Raw genomic sequence first — 12,829 nt, forward strand, 5'->3', positions numbered from 1 at the left:
CAGCCTTAGCATTGAGTTAATGAGAAATGCATAATAATGAGAGGCACTAGGCAGTTTCAGAGCCATTGGAGATACAACACAGGCTTATCAGCAGATGTTCTTTAGCTATGACATGAGTTTGGCTGGCTTACTTCTAGCACAGGACCCGCTGGCTGTATGCTCCATACAGTGTTTACAATCTCTTTGCGTACTTTTAAACTTTAAAAACTTACCCTTAATTTATGAGAGAGGTGACTTGTATATGACATTTAAAAGAAGTTTAATTCTTTGAACATTATTAAAGACTAACTGTGTGCCAAATATTTGTCTATATAAGGGGGACTCAAAGAAGAAAACATGTTTCTGCCCTTTTAAAAACGGTGTCAAAAGCAAGATGAGCACACTTATTCCAGTGTGGTGAAAAGAGCAAGGGTCAGAGACTCAGAAAACCTGAGTTTGAATCCTTGCTGTGTATCCCATGTCTGATTGAAGGCAGTCATTTAATTTCTGAGTCTCGGTTCCGCCATCTGTATAGTGGGGTTAATCTTGACTTGACACCTGGGAGGCTTGAGTGAGCTAAGAGGTCTGAAGAATATAGTTAGATGTATTATTAAAAGACTAGAGGCCCGGTGCATGAAATTTGTGCATGGGTGGGGTCCCTACACCTGGCTGGCGATCAGGGCCGGGCCAGAGAGGAAGCAATGGTCACCAGACCAGGTGTGGAAGGAATGAATGCTGGACACTGACGCCGACATCATCGGCGCCCGCCAACATGCAGTTCCCCGCCTACCCCCCTCCTTCCCTCATTGCCATGCCACCACTATGGCGGGCGGGCAGCAGGCTGATCGGAGCTTGCTGGCTGGGGGGCGGGACAGGGCACGGGAGGTTGGCCGCTGGCCCTGAGGAGGGAGCCGGCCCTCAACCCCTGGGAAAGGGGCCGCATCTGCCGCCACCCACCCCCAGTTCCCTGTTCCAGTTTGGGGGCCTGCTGGCTGGGGGAAGGGACCGTGGGAGGTTGGCCAGCTGGGGGAGGTTGGCTGTGGGAGTGCACTGACCACCAGGGGGCAGCTCCTGCATTGAGTGTCTGCCCCCTGGTGGTCAGTGCATATCGTAGTGACTGGTTGTCCAGTCATTCCAGTCGCTTAGGCTTTTATATATATAGATAAGTTAACCTTTGAGAAACAGAAGTGCTGCCCCAGATAAAAAGGTAATTGTGTCCCTGGAAGTGCATAAATAAAGTCACTGTTAGCAATGACAAGACATTTTCTGATTATTACCAGAGAAATTGAATTTCTAACACTCAAAGTAAAATATTTGCAAACGACACAGAAGCTTAATGAAGTTCCGATTTTAAGGCTTGTTGCTGCCCTCTCTCTCCTTCTAAGCTCCTTCCAGTGCAATCTGTGGTCTAGCATGCCTAAATGTTTAGAAATGTCTTTGGGCTCTTTTTTTGTGAATGCTTATGGGGAATGATTAAAAACTCCAGAGCAATTTTTTTTTTTCTTATCCAGGAACATTTCTTGAATAAAGTTTGATTGCACACGGAGATTAGTGGCAAGAGGTCAGGATGGTGGTGATGCTATATTGACATTTTGAAAGAAATTTGTATTTTATTTTTTAATTTTGATATATTTTTAAATTATATTTATTGGGGTGACATGGTTAATAAGATGATATAGGTTTTGATTGTACATTTCTATGATATATAATCTGTATATTACATTATCTGTCCTCCACCCAAAGTTATATTGTCTGTCACCATATATTTGATTGACCCCCTTTATCCTTTACTACCCACTCTTCCATCTGGTGACCACCATACTATTGTCTGTGTCTATGAGTTTTTGTTTTTCCTGTTTGTTCATTTGTTGCTTTCAGTTTATATCCCACATATGAGTGAAATAATAAGGTTCTTAACTTTTTCTATCTGACATTTTGCTTAGCATGATATTCTCAAGATCACTCATGTTGTTGCAAATGGCAGTATTTAATCTTTTCTTGTGGCTGAGCAGTATTCCATTGTATATATGTACTGCATTTTCTTTATACAGTCTGCTAGTGAAGGACACTTGGGTTGCTTCCATGTCTTCACTACCATGAATAGTGCTGCAATGAACATAAGGGTGCATATATCTTTGCAAAGGAGACATACAAATGGCCAACAGATATATGAAAAGATGCTCAACTTCCCTAGCTATTAAGGAAATGCAAATCAAAACTACAGTGAGATACCACCCCATGCCTGTTAGAATGGCTATTATCAACAAGACAATAGCAAGTGTTGGAGAGGTTGTGGAGAAAAAGGAACCCTCATTCAGTGCTGGTGGGAATGTAAACTGGTACAGCCACTATGGAAAACAGTATGGAGGCTCCTCAAAAAATTATGAATAGAGTTACCATATGACCCAACAACCCCACTTCTGGGTATCTACCTGGAAAATTAGAAACTTGTATTTTAAAGCTCTTTCAGATGCTAAAAAAATCCATATTAACAAATCACCATAATTAAATAAATTCTTTATCCCTAAGAATAATATTTCTATATAATGAAACTCAGGTTGAGGACTTAATTTAATTAAGCTACCCATATCAATGATGTTGAACAAGTAGGTAAAAAGTTATTGAAATAGCATGTGGGTGATGAAACATTTGGAAGTGAGTGTGATGGAAAACTGCCATCCAAGGCAATTTGGGGTTTCAATTCAAAAATCTAAAATTCTAATATTTAGAGAAAAAAACATTAATTTAAATAAGTATGATGTCACTAATCTATACAAAGCCCTTCCAAATAAAAAATGTGTGTTGGCAAGGTGCTGACATTCTCCAGTGTATTCCCCCAAAAATTAACTTTTGTTCAAATGGCTATATTGAAGAGACGGAAAAGATTTGGTGGGGCAGATGCTGGATTTGTAGCTCCAACTGTAGTTCCTTTTGAGATTATAGAAACAACCTTAAGTTTCAGGAAAATGATTGGGGCTTTGTATTCTTCTGCCGTACAGTTTTATTTGAAACCCTGGATGCAGGCCGAGTTTTCGAGAAGTAGCTGTGATATAGACCTACTGTATTTTAAGACATCAGGCTTCTTTATTTTATCTTTCTTGGAAATAAATTAGTAAGTTTCTCAAACAAGTGAAAAATGTGCCTAAAACACAACAGCATCTCTCTAGTAAGGAAATATTTGCAGGACCAATAAAAGTATAGACAGGGGTGGGCAAAAGTAAGTTTATAGTTATAATACCAATAAATAAAATAATTAATAAGTAATAATACAAGAGTAAACAGTTTCACCTACTCACAGCTGTAAACCTATTTTTGCTTGCCCCTGGATTTGAGAAAGCCTTTCTGGGTCACCCCAATCTTAAACAGGAAGTGGAGAAAGATGCCCTTACTGACTATCAAAAATGGGATTCACTAACTGAGTGAATGCCAATGTTTTATGTGCTACTCAACCTTATTTATTTATTTTTAATCCTCACCTGAGTATATGGAGAGAGAGCGAGAGCGAAAGAGAGAGCGAGAGAGAGAGAGATATGAAAGAGAACCATCCATTGGTTGCCTTCCATACACGCCCAACTGGGGTTTGAACCTGAAACCTGGGTATGTGCCCTGATGAGGAATCAAACCCATAACCTTTTGGCGTATGGGATGATGCTGCAACCGGCTGAGCCACTTGGCCAGGGCAACCAGATTTTACTTTTAAAGGAATACATATGGCTCTTCTGGTATGGGGACTTCGCCTAAAAGAACATAAATTAGAAATCTGTCAGCAATTGTCCACAGATTCATATTTCAAGTCCTCAAGCAGATACTGCATTAGCCAGAGTTAGAATTCCTTGAGGTTATGTTAGGGGCCTTCTATTTGGTAGTAATTGGTTGCTATAGCAGAAGGGAGCACAGCTTTGCATTGTCATAGGATTTTTAACAATTTGAATGATTGGATTGTTAAAAAGCATAAGTTTTATTATATCCTACTGTATCTCTGGCATCAGCTGTCGGTTACATGCAAGGTTGGAAATAGTAACTAGTTAGCTGTCAGTCAACTTTTCAGATCAGAGCTTTTTGTGATTTTTTAGCCTTCAGCTGGGCTGCTACTGAAACCCCAGGGCGGTTGGATTCCCTTTGATTCCTTACCTAAGTGATGGTGGTTTAAAATTAATAAAAAGAACTATACAGACCCATGATGACACTCGAGATGTTTCTCCTGGTAGAAAATTTGGGGGAACAATTAGGAACAGTATGCTGGTCTTTTTATGTTAACGGCTTTGTTGCGATATAGTTGATATACTATAAGATTCACCCTAATCATTTTTTAAGTAGAGGGGAAATATTGATAGATGTCTCACTATAAGCTACTTCCTTCTATTTTAAAGCATAATTAAAAGTATATACTTTCACTAGTAAGATTACCTTTTTGGTAATAGTAAGATGATCTTTAGCATTTCTGAATCTTAAGTGAGCAAGACTTGAGTGGACTGGGAAGAGTATTGTGGTGCCCTGTGTTGGAGAAATAGAATTCTCATGGGTTACACAAATGCTTAAACATGCTGGCCAGTGTCAGTGTTGGGAAATACTAAAACATTCCATTGAGGTGTAAGCAATAATCAGGTTTAAAATAATTACTAGGAAAAACATCTTTTGGGGTAGAGGTAGGGTAGAACCTGATAAGAATTGTCCTGCTTTCATGATGAATCTTTGTTTTTTTTCTGTTTAGAGCTGATACACTATTTAAACTTTTTTTTGTGTGTGTCAAGTATAGCATATGTACAGAAGAGGTTGTGAAACCCAAGAACAGCATAACAAGTAGGATGAAGCCAGTACCCATGTATTACTTCGGTCAGGAAATAGAACATTGCTAACCTCTCAAGGAATACTTCATATTTCCCTTCCCCCACCTCAGTCCTCCAGCTAGTCATCTACCTCTCTCTCCCTCCTTCCCTCCCTCTCTCTCTCCCTCCCTCTCTCTCTCTTAAACACACACACACACACACACACACACGCACATGGACATAAATAAAACCATTAAAGATTATTTAGATTATTTAATTTTGCCCGTTTTGTGTAAATCTGTAGTAAATGAAATCACGTGTTCTTTTTGTCTTAACATCAGCTTTATAGGACCCATCTATGTAGGAGCATGCAGTGCATGCTGTGTAGTTTATGCATTTTCATTGTGATAGTTGGTTGAATGAACATAGTATAAGTATTTATCCATCCACTTTATAGTTTGTGGGCATTTGGGTTCCACCCAGTTTTTTACTACTGCTTATTATGCTGCTTTGGACTTTATAGTCTATAAAATCCAATACGCATGGGCATGAGTTCCTCAAGGTATAGTCCCTCCATCCACAGCACCAGCATAAAACTTGTTAGAATGCAGATTCTGGGGTCCCACATCAGGTCTCTATTCAAATAGCGTGTATATATACTAGTAAAATATGCTTATTTCAATGATTGTGGTTTTGCTTAAACTATTTTTGGGTCTTCTAGTTTGGGCTGCCTTGGGAGCCCATTAGCGATCACACCCATGGGTATACATACACGCAAATACACGCTCACTCCAGCCTCTTAGGAATAGACTGTTTCATTTTTGAAACAGAGAAGTTTTATCGAGTTTGAGTCAAATTTTTGTTGTTTTTTCCCCCAAAGAATTAATATTCAAAAAAGATTTGCTAACATTAAAGATTTCAAAAGAATATGCAGTAGACTGAGGACCTGCTAGAAGAGGATGTGGTTACAGGTTGGGCAAAACATTATTCCTGGAATGAGAGCTGCAGAGAAAGCAGGAGAGACTAGAGGAGGGTATGTGGCTTCAGATCCATTTGCACCACTGACAGCTGTGTTACCTTCGGGAAGGGCCGGGTTGCTCTGAGCTTCCGTTTTCTCCTTTGCAGAGAGGACACCATCATTAGAATATAGTGATGATTTGCAGGGCCACGTCCGTTCTGTGGGTGCCTTTCAGCCTTGGATCAGCATCTGAGTCTGTTGGAACATGGCTGGTTGTCATGCCTTCATACATGCGATATTTTTACTTTATTTTTGTGCTTCCTGCAGGAACGGTTCCAGGTGAAGAATCCTCCCCACACATACATTCAGAAGCTCAAAGGCTATCTGGATCCAGCTGTAACCAGGAAGGTAAGAGGGATTTATTTCCACTCTTTGTTACCGCTTCCCCGTGAGCAAGCAGAGTCCTCTGCACTGGGGAGACCTTCCTTCCTCCGCACTGTAGCCCGTGCCAGGGCCTCCAGGAAAACAGTCTAGAGACGAACATGAGAAGACAAAGGGAGAAGCTGTCCTTCTCACTTGAGGGTGTGTTTAAGAGTGCCTTCCTGAGAAGGGAGGCCCTTCCCTCTGATGGCCACTGAGGCACTGCCATGTGCAATTACACAGGCGGCGAGTGCGGTGCAGAGGTGTGGGGGCCCCAGGAAAGCAGGCCCAGCAGCGGCTGACTTGTCTTTCATGTCTGGGTGCATGTCCAGAGACCTTGAAAAATCACTGGGCTTTGTCATCCCAGCTGTGCTCTCACATCCTGTGTTGATGCTTTTAGCAGCTTCCCCGCCCCAGCCCTGCCCCTGGCCCCAAGAAGGTGAGGAGAGAATAAGCTGACTCCATTCTCGACAGACGCTCCCCTTTTACAAACAAGCCCTGCTTTGTGCAGCCACACAATTGGTTTACACTGATGCCTCGTGGTCAGGCATGCAGCCTGGCACAGCCCTGCGGGCCTGGGATGTCTCGGGGCAGAGCTGTCCCTGCTAAGATGGGTAAAGGGCTCTTCTGCAGCGAGCGCTTGTTTTCCGGTTGACCTACCGCAACTCCTGCTTTCAAGGCTGCGAGGAAAATATCTGGAGCTGAATCCCCTCTGTTGTTTCCGTGTGTGACCCATGAGAGAAGAAAGGCACGCTTTTCCCAGTTAGCCACTGTTTCCAGGGCTCTTGGCTGTTGTATTTTAAAAAAATAAATAAAAAACGTCCTTTTTCTTTATTTTTTTGCTTTCACTCACCCCCCACCACCCCTTTTCAAAAAAAAAAAAAAAAGCTAAGCAAAGGAAAACAGCTATTATTTCCTTTGGAAGTTCATGGTTAACATGCAGGCAAGCGGAAATCACATCTCGACATGATGATGAAATGGATGTAGACCTGTGCTGTCGGCTAGACGCCATATGGACTTCAATGACACAGCCTCGTCTTCTGAGAATGTACCTGTCAAAGTCTCATAGCTTCCCCCCCGCCTCCCAAATATGGCGCACACATGTTTGTTTTTCTAAAGAGCTTCTGTCAGGCTCCCTCAATGAGACAGCTGCTTAATTCTTTGTTTCATTCTTGTTCCTCTCCTCCCCAAGGACGGAGCAGCCTCAGTCATCAGATTAGAGGGGGCTAAGTGAAGGCACACCCATATGCACAGAACACAAGCAGAAGGCCCCAGGTGGTTTTCTGGGCCATTTCTCTGCACAGGGGCAGCAAGCTTCCCCTTTAGAAACATTTCCGGGTATCCCCAGGCTTACACACCTTCAGGCTGGATGCTCAGGCATTAGGCACACTCACCCTGAGCTGAGCATTGCAGAGATGCCGATGTCTGTCCGCAAGACTGAGCGCTTCCCTCACACAGAGTATGTCCCATCCCCAAACAATTATCACAACATTTGTCAGATTCTGAAAAGAAAGGAGAAAATACGTGAACTCCCAGAGAGCTTCTTAGACTCCAGCCCCAAACCCCACAGGGAGGAAGGTGCTGGGAGGGGAGAGGGGGTTCCTCCTGGCATGTCCCAGCTCTCCTTTGGAACAATTGCTTCTGGGTTGAGGCAAAGAATATAAGACACACACAAAAAAATAACTAATAAGCTGCTCAGAAAGTGTTTTTACTCCCTCACAAATAATGATAAAGAGGCCCCAGACAATCGATGTCTGTTTGGCCGACCTCAGTCTCTGCCCCGGGCCCTGTGTGTCCACCTGAATGGCCTTGTTTGGTCTGTGCCTCATCTTTCACCATCAGTCATTGGGGGCAGAAAAAAAATAAAATGGATGTTGGATCCACCGTCCCTGCTGCTCCGATTTCTGTCGGGAGCTGGCAGGAGGAAACGATCTGTTCCACTCAATGTAATTGTCATGCTTACAGCCTGGAGAAAAGGAGATTTTGTTTGGAATAAGGCATGGCTTGCAGTTAAAATGTGTTTAAAGTTCTCAGTTGTAATATGGGAGGGGGAAACAAAAAGATTTCAAATCAGGGCCAGATAGTCTAGGCCCAGCCATCTTCCCTTAACTGCATTTGGATCCTCGGGTACTTCGTTCATTAAGCTTTTGTTCATCTGGAACACAAGGTACTCCATGTGCTGTCTTCTGAAAAAAATTCTGAAATATATTCTACTTAGATTTTCTTCTAAATAGTTTTAAACGCTCCAGGGCAGGAAAGGAAGAGCCTAAATTAGATATCTCTGGGATCAGAACTCTCCAAACCAGCCTCCTCATTTCATACCAGCCAGTGCTTAGTCTATGCCTTGGAGGTGGGAGGGGTTGCTCGCGTCTGGCATGGGAGAGGCCACAGACCAGGAAGAAGGGAGTCTGGTCCTCTGTGATGGTAAAATCTGTTGTCTCCGTCTCCAGGGCTCAGCTGTCTCCGTGGGCCCATCCCCATGCTGTACCTTATTCTTAGGGAGAGGCCGAGTCAGGGGTGAAGACTACAAGTGATGGTACCCTGCTCCTTTTAGCTGGTCCCCACGGGCACACAATTTCTCTTTTAAAGCATTCTGCATCCATTGTAGAAGTGCAGAGTGTTAGCACTCACTGTTTATGTGTTTAGTGAAGTGGGTGCCAAGCCTCTCTGTAGTCTAGAAGTCAGCTAAAAATCAAACAGTTCCCGAGAGAGTAAAGTACAAGGGCAAAGTCAATTTAGTTTCACCTCAGGTATTATGTAGTTGCCAAAGTGTAGTGCCTACCGTAATAAATAGCGAGTAAATGCTATCTGCTATTGTCCTTCCCATTATCTGATAGTGTTGTTTTGATATATGCCACTTAGTCCTTCAGCAGGTTTTCTTTTATACTCTATTATGTCCTCCTTGCTTCGCTGGGTGCCCTTGTGGCTGACGATGTCTGGAAGAGATGACCTTGACCCGAGGAAGCATGAGGCAGAGTTGGCCGGCAGAGGCCTCAGGAAACCAGTCAGAACTGTACCAAATGCATAGCCAGGAACACAGCGTTGTCTTCTGAAGGCCACAGGTGTAGGTAGCCCAAGACTTGTGACTCTGACATGGGGATGGCCCCTCGGGAGCAGCCAGCACACCTGGAAATGGTGCCCTCAGCTGCGTGGCCGTACGTAGACCCCCTCTTCAGCAGCCCTCAGTGCTGGAGAGCTCTGCAGGAAGCAGTCGGATGCCCCTCCAAACTGTAGATGCTCCTGCCATTTCTTAGGCCTTTCTTGATAAAAGAGGGGAGTGTCTTTCTTTCTTCATTGCATCGAGGGTGCTTTTATTTCATATATCCTACTGTACCTACATTCTAAAAACCCGAGAAAGTCTTTGGGGTGCTTTAGGAATGGCAACCAGGGGGAATCTGGGAGTCTTTGCTTCCTTAGTGCCCTGGTGAGAAGCAGTTGGAGAAGCAAAGAACCTTCAGAAGAGAAGAGAGCGACAGGAGCTGCCCATACTGAGCAGGGTTCCGGGTCTTCACTGGGGCACCGGGTTCCACCTGTGGTGTGGCCTGGCTCTCCCCACCCCCATCCTCCTGTCCAGACTTTCTCCTTTCCTTCCTGTCCTTGCACACCTTTGCCTTTGGAGCCAGATACCCCTATGTACCCTGCAATGATGGCAGTAGACAAGGCTTTCTAATATCCTGAGCTAGAATCCTCAAACCCTTTTCCCGAGAACAGCGTAACATGATGGTGGTTTGGACCTACAGGACAGAAAGCAGAGGACTCTTCTTATAAGGCTTGGCACATCAAATGTCCTTCCAGAGTGGCCCAAGACTTTAGTTATTGCAAATAAGTGCTTCTGTAGGAAATGGTGTTCCAAAGAACTGCTGTGCTGTGCAACCCAATGAATCCTTGGAGGTTATATAGTGTTGAGAGGATAGAGAGGTGAGCACATTTACTATCAGAGGAGGATTCATTGAAGAAGAAAGACATGAGGGAGTTCTGGAAGGATCGTTGGGGTTCTAGAGGCATGGGAATGAGGAAGGCCATTCCAAATGTAGAAGGGAGGTGCTTCAGAACAGGGACCTTCCACGTGGGGGCTCGTGGGCAGAGACAACTATGAATGTTTATTTTTGGAAATGTTAGGTCATGCAGAAAGGAGTTAACATAGCAAGCCTGAGACTGCTACCTTAGAAATACCTGCTTGCAAGGTTGGCTCCTGGTTGTCAACTGGGAACTTGAATTTTGGGAGAGTTCCCACCATTCCCTGATCAGAATACTCCCGGTGCCCAACTTGTTTAAGCCAACAATATGGTTTATGCCGAATGCCTCTTTTCCTTCTGGGAGGCTGGACTTAGGTATGTGCTAGTCAGAGAGTGCCCAAGTGACCCACCCTCTGATGAAAACCCTGGGCACCGAGTCTCTAATGAGCTTCCCTGGTCGACAGCATTTCACGAATACTGTCACTTGTGACTCCTTTGGGAGAAGACTCTTGGAAGCTTGTATCTGGTTTCCTCCAGACTTCACCCCAGGTATCATTTCCCTTTGCTGATTGTGCATGGTATCTTCCTGGTCTAATAAATCCTAGTCATAAGGACAACTGTATGCTGAGTCCTATGGAATCATTGAAACTGGGATGATCTTAGGGACCCCAACACATAAATATATTGGTGACTATTGGTATTGCGGGGTAGGGGAAAATAATATACTTAGATAATGACACTTAGTACATGAAAATAAGTGATTTTTCCCAATCCTTTTGCATCAGCTGATTTTCATGATGAGAAAAATGTGTGTGCTTTGCAAAAAGAAATGTGAGAAAAGCCCACTTCAGAAGCAGAGCTATTTTCATATTGTGTTAAACTTATTACAAGTAAGCTACAGTTTTAGCAGTTGCTAAAATATGTTTTGTGAGAATATGTGTTTCTTGAATTATAGAAATTCAGACGGCGTGTTCAAGAATCCACACAAGTGCTGAGAGAACTGGAAATTTCTTTAAGAACCAACCATATTGGGTAAGTGTGCCCATTTAACATTTTAGCTCCAAGGCTCTTTTGGACACTTTACAAAGTGACTGTGTCATACCTGAAGAGTTAAGCTTCCTTACTGTTCATTATAAGCTAGGAGACAGAGGTTTAGGTGGGTGGAACCTGTATTGGTACTTGAGTTTCTCACAGCACAAGAATCAGTAGGAGCTGGACAGACAGTCCTTGATTTGGGATATTTATAACCATTGTAAAATTCTTTGCTTGGATGTAGTAGTAAGTGCTTGGTCTCTTGTGTGTATAATAATTCTTTGGCAAATTAGGAACCCCCAACAAGTAATGCAGACAGATTCTGGAAGATCTCCGAACCTTCATGGGCATTCTCAGAGCTGGTTGTTTGAAATTGCTCCGTTCTCCTTTCCTCACTTCCCACCTTTCTGGCCAGAAAGGGACAGAAGCTGGAGTGATGTCACCTGATACACTTCATTGTACACAGATACTTGGTTCTGAGTCTCTTCTTCCTACACCTCAAATTCTCAAATTTGACACAGAACCTAGCGAGAGAACCTGGCTGAAGAACCTAGAGTCAGAACCTAGGGACAGGACCAAGATGGCGGCATAGGTAAACACCGCAGACTGCTGCCGCAAACAACCACTTCAAAAATACAACTAAAAGATGGAACGGACATCACCCAGAACCACAGGAAGGCTGGCTGAGGAGAGACTCTTCAACTAGAAGGAAAAATAACAGCACACCGAGGCTCAGAGGAGGCGCAGTGTGGAAAAAACTCAGGTGCGGAGGTGCGCGCGCAAAGCGGGCTGGTGGCTGAGAGCGCGGTTGTCGTTTTCGGTCAGGGGGGAGTCTCAGACTCTGAGCTCCAGATACGGGCGAATCGCTGGGGACTCGGACCCAAACGGGAGAAGCGGGAGTGTCTGGCATCAGTTGGAAGGCAGCTTTCTCTCCGAGGTTTGCAGCGGTTCCTGGGGTTCTGAGAAGCAGAGCCTCTGGGAACAGGACTGAGGGCACCATAACGGCTCCCTCCGCCCGCCCTGTTGAGCCCGCCCCGCCCAAGCCCTGCGCAGAGCCATTTGCCGGATCGCCTCAGGCAAAGGCTAGATTAGCACCTCCCCAGAGGACAGAAGTTTTCCGCGGCAGACACAGCTGATTCACACAGCCAGTCGGCCTGGTGGTCAAATCCCTCTAGTATTAACTACAACAATCAAGGCTCAACTAGAACAAGACTGCGCACAAAGACCACTAGGGGGTGCACCAAGAAAGCATAAAAAATGCGGAGACAAAAAAACATGACAGAAATGGAGGATATAGAGCTAAAAATCGCAATTTTGAGGGCTTGCAAAAATGTGCTAGAAGCTGTCAATAAACTTGAGGAGAGAGTCACGAAAACTAATGAGACCCTCGATGCTATGATAAAGAACCAACTAGAAATTAAGCATACACGGACTGAAATAAAGAATATTATACAGACACCCAATAGCAGACCAGAGGAGCGCAAGAATCAAGTCAAAGATTTGAAATGCGAAGAAGCAAAAAACACCCAACCGGAAAAGCAAAATGAAAAAAGAATCCGAAAATACGAAGATAGTGTAAGGAGCCTCTGGGACAGCTTCAAGCGTACAAACATCAGAATAATTGGGGTGCCAGAAGATGAGAGACAGCAAGATATTGAAAACCTATTTGAAGAAATAATGGCAGAAAACTTCCCCCACCTGGTGAAAGAAATGGACTT

General features: G+C 44.0%; 1 protein-coding gene across 1 annotated transcript in view; it reads left to right on the forward strand.

Annotated features, from left to right (window-relative positions):
• Nucleotides 1-12,829, forward strand: part of FMNL2 (formin-like 2) — a 264,681-nt gene that overhangs the window by 151,761 nt on the left and 100,091 nt on the right. Inside the window, exons 3-4 of the mRNA XM_014534048.1 lie at nucleotides 6,031-6,111; nucleotides 11,035-11,111. Coding sequence (XP_014389534.1) covers nucleotides 6,031-6,111; nucleotides 11,035-11,111 — 158 coding nt within the window. The remainder of the gene's footprint in view (nucleotides 1-6,030; nucleotides 6,112-11,034; nucleotides 11,112-12,829) is intronic.

This window comes from Myotis brandtii, unplaced genomic scaffold (genome assembly GCF_000412655.1).
Source record: "Myotis brandtii unplaced genomic scaffold, ASM41265v1 scaffold125, whole genome shotgun sequence".
Taxonomy (NCBI): Eukaryota; Metazoa; Chordata; class Mammalia; order Chiroptera; family Vespertilionidae; genus Myotis; species Myotis brandtii.